The following is a 24,536-nucleotide window of genomic DNA, read 5'->3' as shown; positions in this document are numbered from 1 at the left end:
TTCTGCGTGGACCGCACGAAGAGTTTTCAGAAGACATCACAGCTGTTTGTGAACTTTGGACCTGTGAACCAAGGGAAGGCTCTCTCGAAGGCTTCCATTTCCAGATGGCTCTCTGGCTGCATCATGCACTGTCAACGGTTGGCTAACCGACCGTTGCCCGGCCGTCCGAGAGCCCATTCGACTAGAGCGATCGCTGCTACCACGGCGTTCTTATCTAGTGTGCCCCTGCTGGACATCTGCAGGGCTGCTATGTGGAGGTCGACGCACACCTTCACAAAATTCTACTGCGTCAACAGGGATTCCAGGGAGGAGTCCAGAGTATGCCAGGAAGTGCTGCGCAACCTGTTCGCTTAAGGTGAGCCTGGTGAGGAGGTAAGAGATGCTTAATGTTGAGTTGTTGTATTGCTTAATGTTGAGCCTTGCCACCTCCCGTGGTTGTGCATGTGTGTACTGCTATGTATTCTTATATTCATGAGCATGTGAATCCATGCCAGACCCCATGCTGGAGAAGGAACTTACCTGTAACTGTTGGTCTTCCGCATGGGTCTGGCATGGATTCACATGCGAACCCTCCCTCCTTCCCCTCTGCGGCTCTTCACTTGGTCATACTGCCACTTTACGTGCCACCAAATCTGAGGAGAGGGGCTTAGGGAGAGGGCAGTCATTGGCTGGGGGCAATATGACCCAGAGACCAGTGATTGGTTACTACTAAGAAAGACAGATCAGAAATGAAACTGATACTGATTTTTTCTTTACCGAGGATTCCCAGCCTGACGACGGGAGATAAAAATGAGCATGTGAATCCATGCCAGACCCATGCTGGAGAACAACAGTTACAGGGAAGTAACTTGTTCCTTATTTGCCAGGGAAAGCAGGCCTGTCTGTGCTGGGAACAGTTAGTGGCACTGCTACAGAGGGGAGTGGGGGGCCTGCTCCTCTCGATTTTGAGGCCTATAGGACAGCAGCTCAGGCATCCTTTATGGCACATTGGTAGGATTCGTCCACGGCAGGGCACACATGCAAATTGACAGGGCTTTGGTCACCCCTGTGCCCCTAAGGGTAGTTGCTCTCACATACCTGCTGCTCATGAGCAGAGCTTGTACAATTGTAGCGCTTACTTTACACGCCTTGAAAAAGATTGAGGGCGTTGCCGGGTAACGAGTTACTTTACTCCCTGCTTCCCCCAATTAAGAATGTGCCGGGAATCTCACTCATGGAAGAGAAGGTTTTTACACATGGACAGGTTGGGTTTCGAATGCTGGTGGGGATGTCTTCCCGAACAGACAGTTCCTTACGTTGGAAGAATTCAAGGCCAAGGGGGTGGTATCAGCACTTGATATTTTTGTCTATTATAGGCTGCGGGTGGGTTTAAAAGATAAGTTTGCAGATTTTCCTAGGGAGCTCCCTATTGCGCCTGTTGTGATCAGCATGGGGACTCGGTCAAGATTGGTCTCTAGGCGGCATACTGCGATAAGTGATCTGGCCGCGGGGTGGGCTGGGGATTCATGAGCTAGGTGGGAGAACCTACACCTGTGGGTATACATAGATTGGTTCCTAAAACCACTGATTCATGTCAGTGCTGTAGTGCCTCCCTGGGTATTTTTCTACACCTGGCTTGGGACTGCACCCGAGTTCACTCCTTTTGGGCAAGGGTGTTTGGAATGGTCAAGGGAATTGTGGGTGAAGGGGTGCCCTGTCTCCTTTGGTTGATTTGCTAGGGTACACATAGGGGCTAGCTAAACATGTAAGGAAACTACTCGGCTTGTTGTTGTTGTTGGCCAAACGGAGAGTGGCTATGGTGTGGGGGTAGGGGCCACCCTCCTACATATGAACACTGGAGGTCTAACATTCTGAACTGCTACGAATTGGAGTCGGAATATGGAACTGTTTTACATCCGGCCTCAAAGCCAAAGGACATTTGAGGCCCCTATGTGACATATCTGCTGTCGTTCAGCAGCTCCGCCTCTATGGTGTCGGACCCCCAATCCGTTTGTTAAAAAATAAGGATCCTATTTGATTTATTCTCCCTTTGGATGTAAGTGTACCTGTGGGTGATGGTTGGTATTGGGGTGGTGATGCCGTCTGTAGTGTAGTATATGTTTTGTTATGTTTATGTTTTGAAACACTTGGGTATAGGCGCGTTATAAATGTCATATCATATCCTTATCATATCATTTTAAACCTCAATAAAACAGTTAAATAAAGAGTTTAACAACTTCAATAATAGAATCATTTCAACCAAAGGTGACATGACAATGTTGAGATGTATGTCATAGAATGTCAAAGGACTACATGATATTATAAAATGAGGAAAGTGTTGGCATATGTTAAGAGGCACAAAATCAACGTGCTGCTTCTGTTGCTTCTACAGGAAACCCATTTAGTATCTGAACAACATGCAGCGACAGCATGCGAGGCGGGGACTGGAAAGTCATATGCCTCATATACCAGGTTTCTTAACTCTAATACACAAAGACGTACCATTTACAGTGATAACACATGCTTCTGACTCAGAGGGGCGATATGTGCTAGTCCACGGCAGACTACATGGACAACCTATTAACTTTGTGAATCCGAATTCTTTCAGTGCATGTTGCAGGAATGTGACCATACTTTATTTAGTATGAGCATATCAGCATATTAATTTTAGACACTTCAACGCAGTACTGAATGATAACCTGGAGAGATCCTTACAAAAAATACAGGTACCCTCCTAAAGCTTTAACTGCTTAATGACTTATAAAGATGAGGTCTTTTGAGAATCTTACTCCAAATTATATTCCTACTCAGCAGAAGCATTAGAAGACGAAATGATGATGATTCTAGATGAGTTGGCCATGTTGTGGTTGGAAAACTGTCTGGCTTGAAAACACTGTAGACTCCTTGCACATGGGCAGTGTGAAGTATGTGAACTCACTGAGTAAAGGTAAAACAAAGTCTTTAATGGTATGAGCGTTACAGCGCTGCAGCCTTCCCTCTCCCTCAGCAGCTTCCAACTGAACCTTTTTCAAAAATAACATGCTTTGGGCTCTTGACGTTTCTAGAGCTCTCTATTTCATCAACAGCTGATGCAGGGTTCTACACATCAGATAAACGACTCTGTATATTATTAACACTTTAACTCTGTACACTATATAACACATGTCGTTCACTTCCAATAAACTGAGGAAAAGAAGGTTGCAAATGTGCACAAAATAAGTTACTGAACAACATTTACAGAAAAACATAACAAGTTACTGAACAACATTTAAAGTTGCAGCTGTACCTGTGAACAGGAACAGGTTGACAGATGGGGCGAGAAGCGGTTTACCTGGGCGGCAGTGGAGGAGCTATGATCTTTTTGCAATGCGCCCCTTCTCCCACACCTCGCCTCCTTCCAACTGAACCACATTGCCACATTCCTTCCACACAGTCCTTACCCCCAATAACTTTGAATCAACCTTCCTACTCCTTCTTGGAAGTCTGATCCTTACCTCATCAGCTCTTCTCAACCTCACTAATCCACATCCTTTCTTCAAATCAAACCTTTTCTTGGATTTCTCTCCACCCAATCTAATTCTTTCATGAATAAGATCCAAATCCACTCCCACCAATTTGGAGTGACCCATTCATCCTGGTACCAGCATTGTGTTGGGCTTGCACCCCCTCATTAACTCAAATGGAGATGTACCACTCTCTGGATTAGATGTGCACCTATACTGGAACACCCACCAAAGCAACTCCTTCTGCCAGTCACCACCAGATTGCACCGACAAGTGGATACCATCCTTTCGGGTGATACAGAGACTCCCGCTTATGTTTAACACCATTCTCTTCAAGCCATTTTGGAAACTCTTTTTAAACAAATTGTGGTCCATTGTTGCTGACCAGGTGAGTCGGCCAACCCTCTCTCCAAAATATACCCTCCACAAATGTTATTACATTCTTAGACATGATATCCATGATCACCCCTACTTCTGGCCACTTACTGAGCAAATCCATGACAACTATGATATAAGAATCTCTGCTCCTTCGAAAATGTAGTGGTCTTAATAAATCAATGGCAATGGTGTCCCACAGAGCTTTACATGTCTCTGGTACCACCATGGGCGGGGTCTTTGTCCCCAACAACTTGTTAATGAGGGGGTGCAAGCCCAACACAATGCTGGTACCAGGATGAATGAGTCACTCCAAATTAGTGGGAGTGGATTTGGATCTTATTCATGAAAGAATTAGATTGGGTGGAGAGAAATCCAAGAAAAGGTTTGATTTGAAGAAAGGATGTGGATTAGTGAGGTTGAGAAGAGCTGATGAGGTAAGGATCAGACTTCCAAGGAGGAGTAGGAAGGTTGATTCAAAGTTATTGGGGGTAAGGACTGTGTGGAAGGAATGTGGCAATGTGGTTCAGTTGGAAGGAGGCGAGGTGTGGAAGAAGTGGCGCATTGCAAAAAGATCATAGCTCCTCCACTGCCGTCCAGGTAAACCGCTTCTCGCCCCATCTGTCAACCTGTTCCTGTTCACAGGTACAGCTGCAACTTTAAATGTTGTTCAGTAGCTTATGTTTTTCTGTAAATGTTGTTCAGTAACTTATTTTGTGCACATTTGCAACCTTCTTTTCCTCAGTTTATTGGAAGTGAACGACATGTGTTATATAGTGTACAGAGTTAAAGTGTTAATAATGTACAGAGTCGTTTATCTGATGTGTAGAACCCTGCATCAGCTGTTGACGAAATAGAGAGCTCTAGAAACGTCAAGAGCCCAAAGCATGTTATTTTTGAAAAAGGTTCAGTTGGAAGCTGCTGAGGGAGAGGGAAGGCTGCAGCGCTGTAACGCTCCTACCATTAAAGACTTGGTTTTACCTTTACTCAGTGAGTTCACATACTTCACACTGCCCCTGTGCAAGGAGTCTACAGTGTTTTCAAGCCAGACAGTTTTCCAACCACAACATGGCCAACTCATCTAGAATCATCATCATTTCGTCTTATGATGCTTCTGCTGAGTAGGAATATAATTTGGAGTAAAATTCCCAAAAGACCTCATCTTTATAAATCATTAAGCAGTTAAAGCTTTAGGAGGGTACCTGTTTTTCTTTTAAGGATCTCTCCAGGTTATCATTCAGTACTGCGTTGAAGTCTCTCAAATTAATATGCTGATATGCTCATACTAAATAAAGTATGGTCACATTCCTGCAACATGCACTGAACGAATTCAGATTCACAAAGTTAATAGGTTGTCCATGTAGTCTGCCGTGGACTAGCACATATCACCCCTCTGAGTCAGAAGCATGTGTTATCACTGTAAATGGTACATCTTTATGTATTAGGGTTAAGAAACCTGGTATATGAGGCATACGACTTTCCAGCCCCCGCCTCGCATGCTGTCGCTGCATGTTGTTCAGATACTAAATGGGTTTCCTGTAGAAGCAACAGAAGCAGCACGTTGATTTTGTGCCTCTTAGCATAAGCCAACACTTTCCTCATTTTATAATATTATTTGCCGACAGCCACCTGAAACGAAGATAGGGTTTGCTAAAGGAATAATTCCAAGATGACGAAGTCTCCAGGTGACTCTCCAAAATCAGAATCCACATTCAAAAGGTAAATTAAACCCCAATCAACCCCAAACTGTCCATATACATTGACCAGGTTAAATTTGGCAAGGTAGAGGGCAGGGAATTCCAGAGAATACAATTGCATAGCAGGAACACAGGTGCTAATATTTTATATGCCATATGTCTGGCCCGAAATTCCTCCAAGACAAAGTCACTCACTACCACCCATCAAGGACACTCAGATCTGGCACAGCATCCCACATTACAAGTCCACCAGACTGGGGGGATATTCCTTCTCCTTTCAAGCGATGATCATCTGGAACTCTCTGCCCCTGCACATCCGCAACAATGACAATCACCTAACATTACAAAAGGCCCTCAAAACATGGCTCTTCCCTTCCCTCTCTGAAACCTTCTTGCACTCGATACTGTTGATACCTGCACAGAAACACTGACCCACATCCAACAACACACCTATCCACCCATACCCCCAGAGATGCCGGCAGCGCTTGCTGCAGCACACTGTGACACATTTGTGCCTTCCCCCGACCCCCTCACTGACAGACAATTGTACAACACCACCCACCCCTCTGGTCCCCTCTCCCACTGTTCAGAATTTCAAACTGGCGAGACCAGCCAATTGCGTTGGACCTAGAAAAACGACATTGAAGATGAACTCCATCCAAGTTTACGGTATGTATACCTTGCACCACCTCTGTCGACACAGGCTGCAGGCATGGCCACCCATCAATGCACTCTAGAATGCAGCTATGACTATGCTACTCTGGTCTAGCAGCTTGCATAGCCCTCCACACTGAAACCCCTCACGTACCTCAACACCTCTGCCATAAGTATACAGCGACAACCTACGAAAAATGGCAGTCTAGCTGGGCACACATCAAATCTCCAGCACTAGCTAAAACCACCAACAGCACCCGTCCATGTGCCTGACCTCCAGGCTGCTTACTGGAGCCTAGCCAGCCCACCTAAGCCCTAACTTGGCAAAATGCACACAGGCATCTTTAAATTAACTCTTAGGGTCTTCCACACATGGACTGTGGCCACTGAGGGCATTCCAACCACAAAGCACATTGAGGCCATACAAATGGGGAAAGGGCGCTGTATAAATGACAAATACAATACAATACAGTTACATGGGACACCAAGTGAGTTACTTCTTTAAAGCCCAATGGCATTTGCATTGAGAAACAACATTTTAAACTGAATGCATTTGGTGCTACTTTAAATGTGGGATTGCCTTTGTAAAATGATGTACTACTTAAAATATAATGAGTGGCTATTGCCAGTCTAGAGTCATTTTGGGCTATAGTATCTGTTGCGAGAGAAGTGTTGTTTAAACATTGTACATGTTACTGGGGAATCATATATCGCCAGCCCAAAAACACATGCATCTTGAAAACTATGTGCAGACATACGAAAAGATCTGCATGGATCCATAGACTGACAGTTGCACACACAAATAGATTCAAAACATAACACACACACACACACACACATGCATGCACACAAATACGCACACACACACACACACACACACGTGAATTTAAAGCTGCATATCTAGCTCTATTCATCTATTAACATTGCCTATACATTCAGTACCTCACATCTGCACAGGGGAGTCTAATTGAATGTCCATGTACTTTAATTGTTCAAGTAATTGTCTCTGATACCATACTTGTCTTGATAAGGAGATACAAAAATAATATTCTATAAAGGGGCTTGAAACTTTTCCACGTGAATATGGATACACCTGCAGAGAAACAGAAATGTTAGTACTGAAGTAAAATGTTGCTTCTGAAATAAAATAATGTATAGGAGTATTCATAATGCTTAGTATTTATTTTAGAATCCAATGTATATTTGATTGGAATTAATACTTGTATGGAATGATAACAGTGAGAGTCATCTAGGCAGGCAATTCATTGTATTTGTTGATTATTGCTTTTGCTATAACACTCTGTTGATCTCCATGTTGGAGACCAACTTAGTTGAAGTTACATTATCAATTTAAATACATTTCTGTTTCTGAATACCACACTATCTATTCATTTCCCAGAATTGTTAAGTGGGATTGTATGACTAGGGATGTGAGACGGAGTGTTTTGCCTACGTGAGTCGAGTGGTTAAATACAGAAAAACGCAAAATATTCCTACAATATGCTTCCTTTTATTTTGCCATTTCTGTAACCCCTGAGTCTTATTTTTATAAAGTTTTAAAGGGGGAAAAAACTAGCATCCTTGGCAATAATGGTATTAAAAAAAGACGTAGTGAAAAGAAATGGAGGAAGATCCATGTCCACTTAATCGTTCATTTTAGAAGGATGATCTTACTGCTTCCAAAGCAGTCATGTTTGAAGCCAAAAGAGAGCATTATGCAGTCGAGATTGAAGAATCCGGAAATGTGTCCAATAATTCGGTTCAACATCTTGGAAACACTGTAATTCTCCAATTCAAACTCAGCCCTCCACCACCTGATGTAATATAACCCAGCCCTACTTCTTCAATAGAAATTAGCAGTCTCAATAGTGAAAATCCTCAGGAGTCGGATGAAAAGGTACCCTCTGAGCATAGAGCTAATGGTCCACATTTTATATGGCAGACAGGAACTATTTTTGTTTTTACTACCATCAGTGCTGGAGGTTAGAGACACCCTTGCTAACCTCAACCCCAGCTCCTGTCCCAGCGACCCCTGTCCCTCTAAGACTACCCAAGGATTGTAGAATCCCCTTCCCTGTTGTTACCTTCTTCATAAACGCTTCCTTCAGAGATGCATCAGTGCCCAATAGTCTGAAACAGGCCTGGGTCACCGCACTTTTAACAAAGCCTTCTTTGCACCCATGGTATTTCCAAACAAAAATGCTCCTTTCTTGTCAAAAGTTCTGGAAAAGAGAGCGACCCTACAAGCTGTGGTCGACATTTTGAATATGCTTCCATATGTAATGATCCTCTATGCCTTACTCGCAAAGCTAAGCCTTGCTAGTGTCTGTCATTTGGAACTACGCCACTCTGTCTCGTATAGACCTAACCATGTGTACTTATGTGCATGCCCTAATCCAGAGCTGTCTAGGAAACTAGCAAGATACAGTTCACTTCATAGACTGCTTGCTATGTACGTATTATTATTCTGGCTCATACAAATGCGGTTTAGACTACTGCCCCATTCTCACCTCGCTCTGTGACAGTGTGCCAATGTGTAGAATTGGCCACATCATTAGGAACAGGCACTACCCGAGTCCTGTGAGAACTGCAGTCTAGAATACATTCTGCTGACCTGCTGAAATTGTATCGAAATGACTGCTCCATTTTGTAAAGTGTTCTCACCACAGCATGATAAGGTAGTTAAAGCTTATGTGCCATATTGTGATAAGATTGTAAAGTAGGCTGGAGACAAACTGAAACATTTTATATTGTTGTAAACAAATGCCATCTGGCACACCCGTTCCATATAAAACTGTGGTATATGAAGGTATAAAATCAATGTAACCAGGCGAAGGTGGGGTTGTTGTTCTGTGGTCCATGAAGACACCAGGATCAGGGAGTTCTCATGCTGTCCAATCCTGTTGAAAAAGTGGGATATGGGCGGGCACGACAATTCTTAAATGATGGTACTAATAACTCAGTTTGCTTTATGGCATCCTCCAGAAACCTGAATGAGCACTCTACTAGGAAATACGACTCCGTTACCTTGAGGAGAAACTCAGCATCTCTCGCGGACAGTGCACCACCAGAAGCCAGGACACGTGCAGACATGAAATGCGCCGCTGCAAAAAGGAAACAACCAGAAAACAAGCCCTCTCTGACTACGCCCCAAAACTACGGAATCTACTCCCTGTCTGCAACCGACTCGCCTCCATGTTCCTACAATTCAGAAAAGAACTCAAGACCCACCTCTTCAAGGAATCTCTCTGCCTCAACATCTAGGCCATCACATCGCCTATCATGCCACCTGACTTGCTATACACCGCCCGTCCCTCTCCTCCCCGCCACCCGGTACAGCTGTACCCCTCCTCTGTGCCCCTCTGTATGCCACCCACCGCCGTATATCTGTTCTTTTGTTACCTCTGAAAAGCGCTCCGTTATGTATCTGTATTGTTGTATACCTCTGTAAAGTACTCTGTTGCTTCTCGAAGTTAGGTGCATATACTAATAACTGCACCAAATAATCTGATGATCGAAGTCATCAGCACTGGGAACGCCATTTTGTAGTAAACACTACTGCATAGTACACACTCTAAATGCTATTAAACTTGTCTGAAAATGAAACAGGTTCTGTGTATACTCATACAGTGAGACATACAATAAAAAGTCAACTAATGTGCCAATAATCACTTGTCCATCCTACCTGTCCTTTCTTTTAAAAGGACAGGTAGGAAGGACAAGTGATTTTTGGCACTTTAGTTACATTGTAATGCATGTCTCACTATATATATATATATATATATATACTTAGTACCTACATACATGGTGTATTTTTGTAGAAATAGTCTGATGATGGGCATGTTGTCCGAAATGCATCGGCTTCAGTTTCTGCCATCTTCGTTATGAGAGAATGACAGATGTGCCAATAAAGGATGCTCACGGAGAAGATTCACAGAATTTGTTTGATTTTCACATGACTTTAATACCATTCAGCGTTTTACTATGCACTTGTTTTTCTACATAATTGCATCCCCAATTCTGTCTTGCTGGCCTACTTTGCAGTTTTGCTGACTGCTATTGACGTTTACCAAGCTTCGATTTCTTGGATTATTGCTGGATGGTGAATTTCCATGACAAAGTCCACCGGCTACTTGGTTTAGTTTAGTTTAGTTTAGTTTATTATTTATATAGCACACCATGCCCTGGGGCATCAGGGCGCAAACAGACAAGAATATGCTCAACTACACGATAGGTGGGAAAATGCAGACATCAACGATGTTACAGTAGGCAAGTATGTACAAGGCAGGGTCAGGGTCAAGGAACAATGAGGTAATAGGGTGCATGTTACATACATAGTCATAGGGTTATAATATACAGTAATATACAGTGTGTCATATCAGGTCAAGTGGCTCCAGTGTCATAGTGATGTGATGCGCACGGATATTCAATCACATAGTAAGTAAGCTCCAGGAACAAAGGGTGGGAGTCAAGGGAGGTGCATCTAAAGGGTCATGCAGGTTAGAGTAGTTAGATGTCATTGGATCTCAGCCACCTGGTCAGGTTCTGCCTGAAGTTGGGAAAAGGCTGAGGTTCTCTGATGCCATGGGGGAAGGAGTTCCACAACTGCGCAGCCTTGACTGGGAAGCTATTTCCTCCTATAGCGGAGAGTTTGAAACACGGAACTTGGAGGCAGTTCGCGTTGGCTGTTCTTGTTGGTCTGGATGAAGTTCTTTTACATAACCTGTCCATGAGGTAGGGTGGTGCATATATTGGTGAATATCAATTAGGATTGGGTAATAACAGGGGCACAGAACCTGCCTTCCTCTTTCTTCATAACCTTGACCTGGGGTAATCTGGCATGGCCATGCTGCTTGACCTACTTCCGTTGACACCCTCGACCTCTCAGTCATGATCCATTGTCTGAGCAATGTGGCAAGGGAGTCAGAAATGACTGCTAACTGGGCTGCTTTGTTTCTGGGAAACAGAATTTGCAGGGTTAACGTGGGGTTGTGCATAAGTGAGGCTAACTAGTAGGCCCAGGGGTCCTGCTTATCCCCCATTCTTTTTAATATTTAGTTTAATTTGTTAGAATAGATTTCTAAACTCTGGCCTGGTGGACAGTTGTTTAGGAGGCCACCCTTTTTAGATTAAGAGGACACGCTTCTGAGAAGATAACCAGACCAACCCACGGTAGCTTGGAGAGCAGTCCAGCCCTAAGATGAATGGAGCCTTGTGCTCAATGTTCAATGTGCATGTAAAAGCGCCTGGTCGTGCGTAAAGCTCACAAAGTACTTCTTAGGGAGCAGGAAAAAGTTAGTGGAAGAATTCTGAAGCTGTAACACGGGTTCCAAGAGTCAGGAGAGGATCTGCTATGATGAACAAAGCTGTTCCCAACTTTCGGGGAGCTTTAGGAAGCGGATACTACCCAAGGCAAAGAGAAAGCCAAAATAACCTTCAACACGTAAATGCGTTTGGATGAACAAAGGACCACAGGTAAGCGACTTCACTACTCACCACCCTTAGCTGGGTTTTGGTCCAGACTTGGCATGTCTAGAGGTGGTCTTCAGAGTTTCGATTTCCTGTCCTCGGTCAACTTCCAGATGCACAGGCACTATGGGTGCTGCTATAGGTTCGCTTTGAGACAGGAAATGTAACTATTGATTCGGATGAAGAACAAGGAATATACTGATGAAACAGGACTCAGCTGTTGCAGTATTTTGTGAGCCCCAGAAACACAGGTCTTCCTGTTGTTATCCTTATATTGGGATAATGAGAGGCAAGCCGAAAACCAGACCTGGTGCGCTCTAGGGTACAATTTCTCCACCTTAGTGGTATTGCATGGTGGCATTTTATTGGTGGTAGGGGCTCCGAATAGACTTACCAGGAACCTGGAAACTGTAATATGGGGAATCAGCTCTTTAAGATTTGCCCCAGTTCACAGTGTTTTGGTGTAACTTGCTTTTTACCATCGGCAGACGTAAAAATACCTCCTTAGCTTTGCACCTGTCTATAAGCCATCACGAGTAACGAGAACACACAATAAATAGACCAAAGCTGATATAATTCCTTTCAGGTATTTTATAAGCAATTAGGGTTTATGAGTAATCCAAAATGACACGTAGAATGCAATAAATTCATTATCACATTTTCTGCAATAAAGAAATGAAAGCGCACATCGCTGTTTCATATTTTCCTTTTTCAGTGATAGCAGACTCCACACTTCAGGCCAAAACAGAGCTGTGGGCACACATCACAGTAACTGCCTCCCCAGCGATAAAACCCTTGCTCCCACGATAGGTTCCAGTTACACTTCTAGTGTTGCAGTTCAAAACGTTTTAGGTCTACTTTGTCGAAAATATTTGACCTTTTCCAATTTGACCTATTTTTTTGGGGGGGGTTGCTCAGAAATGCAGGGGGAGACCCCCCGCAAGCCCCACCCCACTTCTCCCACCATAACCTATTCCCTTACCCCTCCCCATATATTTATTTCATTTAATTTGACTGAAAGAAACGATCAAAAATATTCAGTCAAATCGAAAAAAGTCAAATGTTTTTCGATCAAGTATGCTAATACCTTCAACATACTGTTATCTAATGGCCTTGACAAATATTAATCATTTTAGCAGAGCCCTGAATTTACAGTTTATATATGTGATGTCTGCTTCTTGGATAGAGCAGAACACAAATAAAAATAACTATTTATGTAATTGTAAAAAGTTACACACACCTCACTTGCACTTTATGCTCACCTAAAGAATGCTTGAAATATCCGCACCAGCAGACTCAGCGAGGAATAAGTTCAGTTTGCCCTCAGTTTCAGCACTGCTGTCTTCCCTCCCAGCACACCCTCCTTTCCCGGCTACTTCCCTCCCTTTTGGCAGGAAAAACCCAACAAACAGCCACAGTCAGCAAAGACAGCCCCCCTTTTTCTCTCTGCACTTCCCTTTAAAGGGCTCTCTGTGATCTGCCCCTTGATGTATGTCTTCATACAGAAAGTGTAAGAATTGCCACCCCTGATTGTGATGTCACATGCCAATTAGACACCCCCTCTGGATAGTGAAACCTCCTGGAAGCAACCAGACTGCTACCACATGTCTCTTTTACCTTTGCACAGAAATTCAGGGCAGCAAACGGATGCCAAAGAGTTACAATTCTCTATGCTGGCTTCCTGCAGCAGAACATGAACAATGGAACTACTTTGAGCAATGTGGCTTTTCACATTCCACATCTTCATTGCAGAAGAAGCTTCACTTCTTGCATTTTTCAAGCAACTCCGCACAGCCTGCGTTTGCGAATTTGTCACAATGATCTGCACCAATGAGCCATGGAGCTGCCTTCAATATTACTAAGGAATTAAAGATTAGTTGGTTCGGGTATTAATGGTCAGTAATTATCAGTCTTATACCTCATTGCAACTCAGTCCATGCTATACCGTGGTGTAGCATTATGGTATGGTATGGCCACCATGCAAAGCTATGTTCACATTTTTCTTTTTGCTTTGTTTTATATGAATTCACAGTACTTTCACACCAGATTCACATCAGAGTCTCACACCTCTTGCTGTCAGAGTCTGAGTTTTTGATGAAATTCTGCCCTGGCTGAAATTCGGAGCCCCATTTTCCCTACAGGGCACAGGAAGGAACGTGTGATAACCATCTTCAACGACTGTTACTGTCACAAAGTGACACAGCGGCACCCAACTCTCGTGGTATGACGCAGCCTCCTATCTTGGAACCCAAAGGTTCTGGGATGACAACAATTTGGCATAAGGGTGCTTTGTTGGAAAAGTTGGGATTCCCCAAAGTCTTGGGACGAAACTCAAAATGGCAATGCTCCTGCATGGCAACCAAGGATTAAGCTGGACAGTCCACTGGATGGCCCAGGGACACTTCTGAACAGGCTTACCAGGATACAACAGTGTTTGTTTCCACCACTCCAAAGGTTCGGAGCACCTTCGCAGGTGTCTTCTGAGATCAAGCATAAAGCAGGGCTCCACTGGGACAACAACAGAATTCGGGTGCCAGCCCTCTTCAGTGCATCTCAAGATCGTCCTTTGTTTTGCATGGCTCTTCAGGATTTTTGGTTCTGTCTGCAGGTCGGTTCTGACCTGTTGCTGATCTGCTGGATTTAATGCACAACCCTTCCTCATATCCACAGTTAGGCCAGTGCTTGCACCCAGCCCAGCAAGGGGAAAATCTGCTCCATGAATGCAACCCAGCAGTCATCCAGTCAGGGACCTCTGGGGTTCTCATGCGCTTGTGCACACCAGGCACTCTGGCATTAGTAGTGTGTGCAATTCGGACCAAACAATCCCAGCCCACATCCTGGATACCTACACACTAATCTGCAGGGAACCATGAAAGAAGCAGCTTTTTTTCTGGCAACTGCATACCCAAATAAGGAAATCCCAGCCCCATGGAAGGGTAGGGGGAAGGCCAAGGGACACAATGGCCAAAGGAGCATACAAAAGACCTTATGGTACGGCCATGCTAGACACTAGCCACAGTCATTAGCTAAATGCAGTAAACACAGTATGGCTTGGTGAAAAGTTACACAAACACACGAAAAAGCTACTGCTGTCACCAGTCTGTTCCAAGGCACATTGTACAATCACCAAAAATCCTTAGAGGGTGTGCAGGGCCATAAAACACAATGCCCCCATTGTGCGGTACTGTAAGGTACTTTGCTCAATGATAAAATGTTACCAAAAAGTGCCAACAAAGTCAAAAGACTAAGAGACACAAGGTTTCTCAGTACTGACTGCCTGGAGGACGTGTCAGTTTCCCCATAACAATGAGTTAAAGCCCAGTGGAGTGCAGCTGAAGGCTGTGCTACACTGTAAAAAGTCAGGTTAGGATATATATATATATATATATAGAAAGGGAGGAAAAAGGAGAGACCGCACTCTCCGCGGACCCAATAAAATCCATCAATCCAAAAGGAAAAGAAAGCGCAGCTCACAGGAGGTTATTGGAACACCCATTTTAATGAAAAACAGCACAAAATGTGCAAAACAAACGGCTGGGGAAACAGCAAACAAACAGAGGCAGGACACCTATAGGCACAACCTGCTTACAACGCGTTTCACGCTCGACTGAGCGCTTGGTCACGTAGAGAAACGAAGGACAAAAGCACAGTTAAAAAAGAATGTAGTCCTTTCACTATGTCAGTGGAAGCAGGGGTGCATGAGGGAACTGATTCAATGGCGGCCATATTGGAAGGGAAAATCAGGTCATGGCCAGCAATAGAATCAAAAGGGACCGATAAAGTATGCCAGTGGAATGGTAACAGCAAGCCAATATTTGGATAAAAAATTACATGAAAACCAAAAGCATCAAAGACAGACAGACGGTCAAATACAAGAGCAAGACCATATGAGCCAATTCCCATGCACCCCAATTTCCACTGTTACTGGTCAACAAAGGAAAATACAACACACGTTAAGCAATTGGGTGAGTGCATAGTGCAATCCTAAAATAAAATCACAACATCCCATAGCATCAGAATACATACGTATAAATCAGTAAGTCAAATATAAGTCAGGCTAAAAGCAACATAGTACCATCATATACACAAAGATTAATAGGCCAAACTGTATGTCATATCAAGATAAAATGTATGGGAAGGTCGAAACAGACTGTACAGAATAAAAGGACTGAAACGTCATGGCGTCCTATAATGACAGTAAGCCCTTGTGCAAATCAGCAAGATAGCAGCATAAATATGTACAGGATGGCAACAAATGCATCACATTCGTAACAACAATATGTGCAAAAGAGCAAAATTGCAGTCCTAGTAACAAGGTACATAACAATAGTGACTTCTATAAATCAACTGAGCAATAGACCTTGTATAAGTAATAGCAGCATAAATATGTGTAAGACGACAGAAAATGCATTATAATTGCAACATCAATATGTGCAAAAGAGCAAAGATGCAGTCCTGGTAATAAAGTGCAAGGCAACAATAACTTACGCAAGTCAACCAAATGACATTTCAAACTAGAACCAAAGTTGCAAGAAATAAAGTGCAAGTGCAAGCCAATAGAGAGCAATATGAATATGTGCAAATAAGCGAAAATCACGTTGGCAGTCTAAATTAGCAGCACTATGGCTGTAGGTACAGACAACAAGTCAACATAGCGGCATAGACATGTAAGCAAATGCAGGATATATCGTCTACACAGAGCAACTGTAAACATATGCGGACGAACCAAATATGACTATGGCTGAATAATGTAAACATGAGACCCATAGATGGAAACATTTGGCCTGACAAAATTCCTAAACCAAAAAGGAAATAATAATCTACGGGTATAAAGGCAAATTTGTGTTGTAATAAAAGAGTGAAAGAAAGAAAGACCAAGTAACCAAAATGAAAAAAATGAAAAAAATGTAAATGACATAGTGTAACAGAGAGTAAATAACACGGACTACATAAAGAAAATAAAATGCGCCAAGAGTCCTACTAGGTCGTGACTGCAGCAGCTAAAGAATGAAGAAAAAATAGAACTAGTGCGTAGACCTGGGACAGATCAGCGAAATGAACAATAAGAGAATACAAACTGAAAAAACTACTCCTATCGACTAAGTATAATCAAAGAATTAGCAGGGGAAGGCAAAACAATCCAGAAGGCAGCAGGGGGTGTACTCTCATGTACCCAAAAACATATAAAGCTCCTCATCGAGGTTGTGACCATTTGGGAACTTGGTGTCAAAATCCAAAATGAATCTCGTCTCCAACTGTCTGAGCTTTAACACGCGGTCACCACCCCTAGGATGTATCGGGATATGTGCCACTGCGAAAAATTTAAGCAAGGTGAGGTCATTGTTATGTTCTTGCTTAAAATGCTTGGCCATAGGGTATGCGGGATCTGAGTTTTTGATTGCCCTAAGGTGCTGCAATATTCTAAGCTTAAGCTTGCATGTGTACTCCCGACATGCCATTTCATGCAGGGACATGAAAGAACATAAACCACAAAGGCAGTATCACAGTTCATTGAGTACTTGATGAGCTGGTTGCATTGGGTGACCGGATGTAAAAAAGATTTACATGCAGTGGCATGAGCACAGGCCTTACATTTAAAACATTTGGTAAAGCCAATGGGGGGGGCCGTCAGTGATCTGGTGAGAGAAGAATTTGTGTTGATGGGTGACAAAAAACTAGAAACTAGTTTATCCCTGAGCGAGGGTACTCGTTTGTAGGTGATGGTTGGACGTTTGGAAATCAGAGGGCACAGATCTTTGTCAACGATGAGAACACGCCCATGTCGCTCTATGATTTTGCGGACATAATTAGAGGTATTATCGAATGTGACAATAAGTCGGGGTTCATCATCGATGGCAGTCCTATCCGGCTTAATGCCGTACAGTAAGTGATCCCTACATAATCTGCGCGCCTTTGTATAAGCCATTTCTATGATTCTACGCTCATAGCCTTGTTTAACAAAATCTACAGCTGTCAGGGCACAATGATGGTCAAAGGACTATATACGGATGATATGTTACTAATGCTAGGGACCTATTGTTCGCTATAAAGGCTGTGCTTGAAACAGTTGATGAGTTGGATGTTATCAGACCACAAAATAATTTGCCAGATGACAACTCTATGGGTCTCATCACGAGTTGGGCGGTATTAGCCCTACCGGCAAACTCCCCCAGCGCTATTAGCGCCCGATCACGGGTTTGGCAGTAATGGAATTCCCCATTCCCCACTGAGCCCATTTGGGAATGCCCCATTCCCCATTGGGCTCAATGGGGAATTTTCACGCTCTTACCGCTGGCGGATTTCCCGCCGGCGGTAATAGTGCACATTTTCTGAGGATTTCCCCCCAGCTCAGAGCTGGGGAGAAATCCACCGAAGCCCTGATTTGGCAGACCCTTAAATCCGGTGGTAATAGCGCGACAGCCGGATTTAAGGGTTACTGCCAAACTCATGATGAGGCCCAAAATAAAAAATAACAAAGTAGAGTACACATTCGCAGATGGCATTCTGTCACAATTATCTTGAGGCCATCTCCCGAGGACCATGGGTGTGTTCGCAAACTGGAGCTCAAGCTGAAAAGCAAACCATAAAAACGTTCATGCATCGCAAATGCTACCACTAAATTATGAAGCAGCATTTTGCATTGAAAACCTTCCCAGACGACATCCACCCTCAGCCCCCTCAATATGACCATGCTGTGTGAATAATTTTTCTTTAAATATGAACACCATGTTAAAATAGCATTTATGCATATGAGTGATATAAATGTGTCCAGGTGTTCACTGGCATACTGCTCACGAATGTGCTGTGAAGGCTACTGCAGTATCGAATAACTTATGTTTTGAATTTGTTTAATTTTGAATAACAGAAAAAGATATTTACTTTAAAGAGTAAATCGAATGGTAAAATAACATTGTACATCCTTATTTGCAGAAAAGGGAAATTTTCTAGCTCTCGATCTTGGTGGAACAAATTTCAGAGTTCTGCTGGTAAAAATTCGAAGTGGTCGCAGGAAATCTGTAAGAATGTACAATAAAATATTTGCCATACCGCTGGGAATTATGCAAGGAACAGGTGAAGAGGTAACGTATTATTTTAATATTGTATTTGCTGTGCTGATGTTTAGAATTGCACTATGAACCAAGTGAAAAATTCCACAAATAAAAATAAGTATGCTGGTTGAAAAACGTTATTTAAGATTCGCCATATTTATTTTCTTTTTTATAGTGTTTTATATAACGCTGGTTCATATAACTGAATACATGAGAACACTAAAGAAAAGTTGTGTGGATACGAGACGAGGCATAGGGAAAAGTGGGGGAGGCAGAGTAAGATAAAAACAAAAGCAAAACTGTCAAGGTTTAAACAGTGCCGAGTAGACAGTCTATTCCCAACAACACAGCTGATTCCTTTCTTGATTAAAAAAAATGTTCAACATTAAAATTACATTAGAGACTTACGTTCAAGGAGATCAAAGGGCAGCAATGCTGGGTCTAGACTGTATTAGTGTCCAAAAGCACGTGTATATTACTGAAAGGCAAAGTTTATAGCAATTTTCTGAAGTTCAAATCATTTGGTTCAAGTCTTAGTTTAGCGGCAGTGGGTTCCATTTTATTTTATTATAAGCACAGTGGCGGATGCGTATCACCCTCACATCCTTGCTACCCCCTCCTACCCTGCCCCCTCGCTACCCCCGCCCACCCTCCCACCCTGCCGCTCTCTACCCCACCCACCCTCCCACCCTGCCCCCTCGCTACCCCCACCCACCCCCCACTCTGCCCCCTTGCTACCCCCGCCCACCCTCCCACTCTGCCCCCTTGCTACCCCCCGTGACCCCTCGCTAACCCACCCTGTCTCCTCGCTACCCACCACCCACCCTCCCACCCTGCCCCCTCACTACCCACCCTGCTCCATCGCTACTGCTCCCCATTCAGCCTCCCACCTGGCCCCTTCGCTACAACCCCACCTACCCTCCCTGCATTCTTGCTACCCCAACGACCCTCCCTGTGGTCTCGCTACAATCCCCCAACACTCCCTGTGCTCTCACTACCCCCTCCCACCCTACCCTCACTGTGCTCTCGCTACCCCACCCACCCTCCCACCCTGCCCCCTCGCTACCACCCACCCAACCATCCACCCTGCCCCCTCGCTACCCCCCACCCACCCTCCCACACTGCCACCTCGGTACCCCCAACCACCCTCCCACCCTGCCATCTCCCTACCCCCCACCCTGACCCCACGCATAAGCCCCACCCACCCTCCCACCCTGCCCCCTTGCTACCTCCCACCCACCCTCCCACACTGCCCCCTTGCTGCCCCCTGTACCACCTCGCTACCCCCACCCACACTGCCCCGTGCCACCTCACTACCCCATCCACCCTCCGACCCTGCCCCCTTGCTACCCCTCCCACCCGGCACCTTTGCTACACCCCCACCCACCCTCCCTGCGTTCTTGCTACCCCCACGCACCCTCCCTGTGGTCTCACTACAATCCCCCAACACCCCCTGTGCTCTCACTACCCCATCCCTCCCTACCCTCACTGTGCTATCGCTACCCCCACCCTCCCTGCCCCCTTGCTACCCCCACCCACTCTGCCCCCTTGCTACCCAGCACCCACCCTCCCACTCTGCCCCTTGCTACCCCCCCACCCACCCTCTCACTCTGCCCCTTGTTACCCCACCAACCCTCCCACTCTGCCCCCTTGCTACCCCATCCATACTCCCACCCTGCCCTCTCGCTACCCCCTCCCATCCTGCCCCCTTGCTACCCCCCACCCTCCCACTCTGCCCCCTTGCTACCCACTTGCTACCCCCACCCACCTTCCCACCCTACCACCACCCACCCTGCCCCCTCGCTACCCCCACCCACCTTCCCACCCTACCCCCACCCACCCTGCCCCCTTGCTACCACCCACCCACCCTTCCACCCTGCCCCCTCCCTAATCCCCAACCACCCTCCCACACTGCCACCTCGCTACCCCCAACCACCCTCTCACCCTGCCATCTCCCTACCCCCCACCCTGACCCCTCGCATAAGCCCCAAACACCCTCCCAGTCTGCCCCCTTGCTACCTACCACCCACCCTCCCACACTGCCCCCTTGCTGCCCCCCATACCACCTCGCTACCCCCACCCACACTGCCCTGTGCCACCTCACTACCCCCATCCACCCTCCCACCCTGCCCCCTTGCTACCCCTACCCCGCCCACCCTCCCACCTGGCACCTTCGCTACACCCCCGCCCACCCTCCCTGCATTCTTGCTACCCCCGCCCACCCTCCCTGTGGTCTCACTACAATTCCCCAACACTCCCTGTGCTCTCACTACCCCCACCCACCCTACCCTCACTGTGCTCTCGCTACCCCCACCCTCCCTGCCCCCTTGCTACTCCCACCCACTCTGCCCCTTTGCTACCCAGCACCCACCCTCCCACTCTGCCACCTTGCTACCCCCCACCCACCCTCCCACTCTGCCCCCTTGTTACCCCCCACCCACCCTCCCACTCTGCCCCCTTACTACCCCACCAACCCTCCCACTCTGCCCCCTTGCTACCCCATCAATACTCCCACCCTGCCCTCTCGCAACCCCCACCCACCCTGCCCTCTCGCAACCCCCACCCACCTTCCCACCGTACCCCCACCCACCCTACCCCCTGGCTACCACCCACCCACCCTTCCACCCTGCCCCCTCCGTACCCCCGAACCACCCTTCCACACTGCCACCTCGCTACCCCCCAACCACCCTCCCACCCTGCCATCTCCCTACCCCCACCCTGACCCCTCGCATAAGCCCCAAAGACCCTCCCACCCTGCCCCCTTGCTACCTACCACCCACCCTCCCACACTGCCCCCTTGCTGCCCCCGTACCACCTCGCTACCCCCACCCACACTGCCCCGTGCCACCTCACTACCCCCATCCACCCTCCCACCCTGCCCCCTTGCTACCCCTACCCCACCCACCCTCCCACCCGGCACCTTCGCTACACCCCCGCACACCCTCCCTGCATTCTTGCTACCCCCGCCCACCCTCCCTGTGGTCTCACTACAATTCCCCAACACTCCCTGTGCTCTCACTACCCCCCCACCCTACCCACACTGTGCTCTCGCTACCCCCACCCTCCCTGCCCCCTTGCTACTCCCACCCACTCTGCCCCCTTGCTACCCAGCACACACCCTCCCACTCTGCCACCTTGCTACCCCCCACCCACCCTCCCACTCTGCCCCCTTGCGACCCCACCAACTCTCCCACTCTGCCCCCTTGCTACCCCATCAATACTCCCACCCTGCCCTCTCGCTACCCCTCCCATCCTGCCCCCTTGTTACCCCCCACCCACCCTCCCACATGCCCCCTTGCTACCCACTTGCTACCCCACCCACCTTCCCACTCTACCCGCACCCACCCTGCCCCCTCGCTACCCCCACCATCCTACCCTGCCCCCTCACTACCCGATCCCCACCCACCCTCCCACCATGCCTCCTCGCTACCTCTAACCACCCTCCCACCCTGCCCTCTCGCTACCCCCAATGTCCCCTCTTTACCCCCACCCTGCCATCTCGCTACAGCCACCCACCCTCCTTGCGTTCTTGCTACCCCCACCAAGCCCTCCCTGTGGTCTCGCTACAATCCTCAACACTCCCTGTGCTCTCACTACCCCCTCCCACCCTACCCTCACTGTGGTCTCGCTACCCCCACCCACACGCCCTTGCTACCCCCTCTCACCCACTCACATGCTCTCGCTACCCCCACTCACACGCTCTTGCTACCAGCACCCACCATCCCTGCTCTCTCTTCCCCCACACACCCTCCCCTACTCTCTGGAAGTAAATCCTCCCTGACACTTTCATTTGGTTGTGTCTCACGGGTATGAATATGAGTTCTCCCCTCGGGTTCCTCATCTCGGCACTCCCTCATTCTCCTTGCAGACAAAGGTTCTCTCATTTCCACGGCTTCTACCATCTGGGAACTCGTTTTTTCAAGGATATCAGGAGTTTGTAGGAGATATTCTATTCTCCTAAAAAGTTGCTCTCTCAGCTGCCAGTTCCAGAATCTCTTTTTCTGCTTTTGAATTTGGTTTGTTTCTTTGTAAATGATAAATTGTATTAATCACTTTTTAACTTTATGACTTCATGTATCACTTGTATTGTTTTGCAAAATATTATCTTATTGCCGTTAACATGTTCTCATTCTTTCAGCTTTTTGATCACATAATTCAGTGCATTGCAGAGTTTTTGGAATACATGGGCATACCTAGCGCTCCTCTTCCACTGGGGTTTACATTCTCTTTCCCGTGTAGACAAGTCAGCATTGATAAGGTAAGAAGAAGAGTCTAGTTAGCTGCTGATGTCTGGGCCGTGCAATGTACTATTACAAATTACTCAATTGAAAACTCATTTGTACTTTATAATATAGCCCGGCTTCTTCTCAAAAATTACCTTTTTATATGTCAAATTGTACATACAAAATGGTGTTATGGCACATTCAATAGTGTGTGTTCAATAACTATTTTTTATTTTAAAGTTATATTTTTTCATTGCAGCCTTACCCATAATCATTTTCAATAGTGCACAAAGTCCACCTTTATATATGTTTAACATCTATTTAACTTCTAATGCCATTTCATTTAGTAAGAGCTGCCCTCAACAACAGTTAAATGCTGTAAACTAGATGATTCAGTATGTATAGTTTACTACTGTGTTTGTGCATCGGTGTCTTGGCAAGCTCTCAATGTGATTCAGCCCACTCTCCTATAAAATCCCCTGGAATCAAGAAGCAAGACTACCCTTGGGTGCTCGTTGGACGCCAATAGAGAGAGAGAAGTCTCAACCATTTCAATTTCAAATCCAAAACCTTATGCTATCCAAATAACTATATTCTTCATGGTTACAGACATTTCATTGTTAGTGTGAATGTTGCGAAAAATTAAATGAGCTCCAATTGCATTGAATAGAATATACTTAGTGATTCAAGTAAACAACTGCTTTACCTCAGACATATTTGTCAAATTTAAATATCTTTTTCCCTTAAATTTGTGTAAACTAGTTAGGAGCCCTCATTGGTTCTATTCCTATGCTTTCTTTTTCACTTGCGGAAAGAGTACAATAGGAGTGTATCAAACTGTCCATCTTGGAATGATAACCTTGTATCAGAAAATATTTTATGTGCATATTCTTGGTCTTGATAAAGTGCCTTTCTCAGTTAGACAACTGCACCATTATTATTAGGACTGAAATATATACTGAAAGTCACTTGGTTTTCGACAAAACACAGCACACCACATCAAGACATCTCTCAGGGCTGGGGTGGTGCGAGCTAATGTGCACCTGACTACTGCCTGCAGAGAGAGAGAGCGAGAGAGAGCGAGAGAGAGAGAATGCTCTTAGATACGCCAGTTACAGGTAGGTCTAGTTATTTAATAATTATTTGAAGAAAGGGAGAAGGTACACTCTATATGGTTGAGGAATTATCGTAAATTAATTAAATTTAAAAAATGGCAAGCACGAGGAAATTAGCTAGGCCTATATAAGTTTCCCAGCCTATGCTGGCTGCTGTTACCAGGGATGATGGGGGAAAACACACTATGAACACTATTGGTAGGTATTCTCACCCGGACCCTGCAATAGGTTGAACTCAATCGAATTGTTTTTTTTTTGTTATTGCCTGCTGATTTGGCTACAATTATTGTCTATGTCAAAAAATCTCAAGCACCAGGCCCGGATGGAGTTTGCAATGCTCTAATCAAACTCAGACCATCCTGGTGGCTCCAAAAACTCTATACATTGTTTAAAGTAATTAGTTACACTGGCCTGATTTCATCTACTTGGCTGGAAAGTGTCAGAGTCCCAATTTATAAAAAAAAAAGGTCCT

At 45.7% G+C, this 24,536-nt stretch overlaps 1 protein-coding gene across 1 annotated transcript in view; it reads left to right on the top strand.

The window, feature by feature from the left end:
• The window catches only part of LOC138472439 (hexokinase HKDC1-like), a 1,340,644-nt gene that overhangs the window by 932,863 nt on the left and 383,245 nt on the right, over positions 1 to 24,536 (top strand). Inside the window, exons 11-12 of the mRNA XM_069610606.1 lie at positions 18,608 to 18,756; positions 22,865 to 22,984. Of these exons, the coding sequence (XP_069466707.1) occupies positions 18,608 to 18,756; positions 22,865 to 22,984 (269 nt within the window). The remainder of the gene's footprint in view (positions 1 to 18,607; positions 18,757 to 22,864; positions 22,985 to 24,536) is intronic.

Source organism: Ambystoma mexicanum, chromosome 8 (genome assembly GCF_040938575.1).
Source record: "Ambystoma mexicanum isolate Mex_15411 chromosome 8, UKY_AmexF1_1, whole genome shotgun sequence".
NCBI lineage: Eukaryota > Metazoa > Chordata > Amphibia > Caudata > Ambystomatidae > Ambystoma > Ambystoma mexicanum.
The sequence above is the reverse complement of the archived record's forward strand: the minus strand, read 5'-3'. Positions and strand labels throughout refer to the sequence as shown.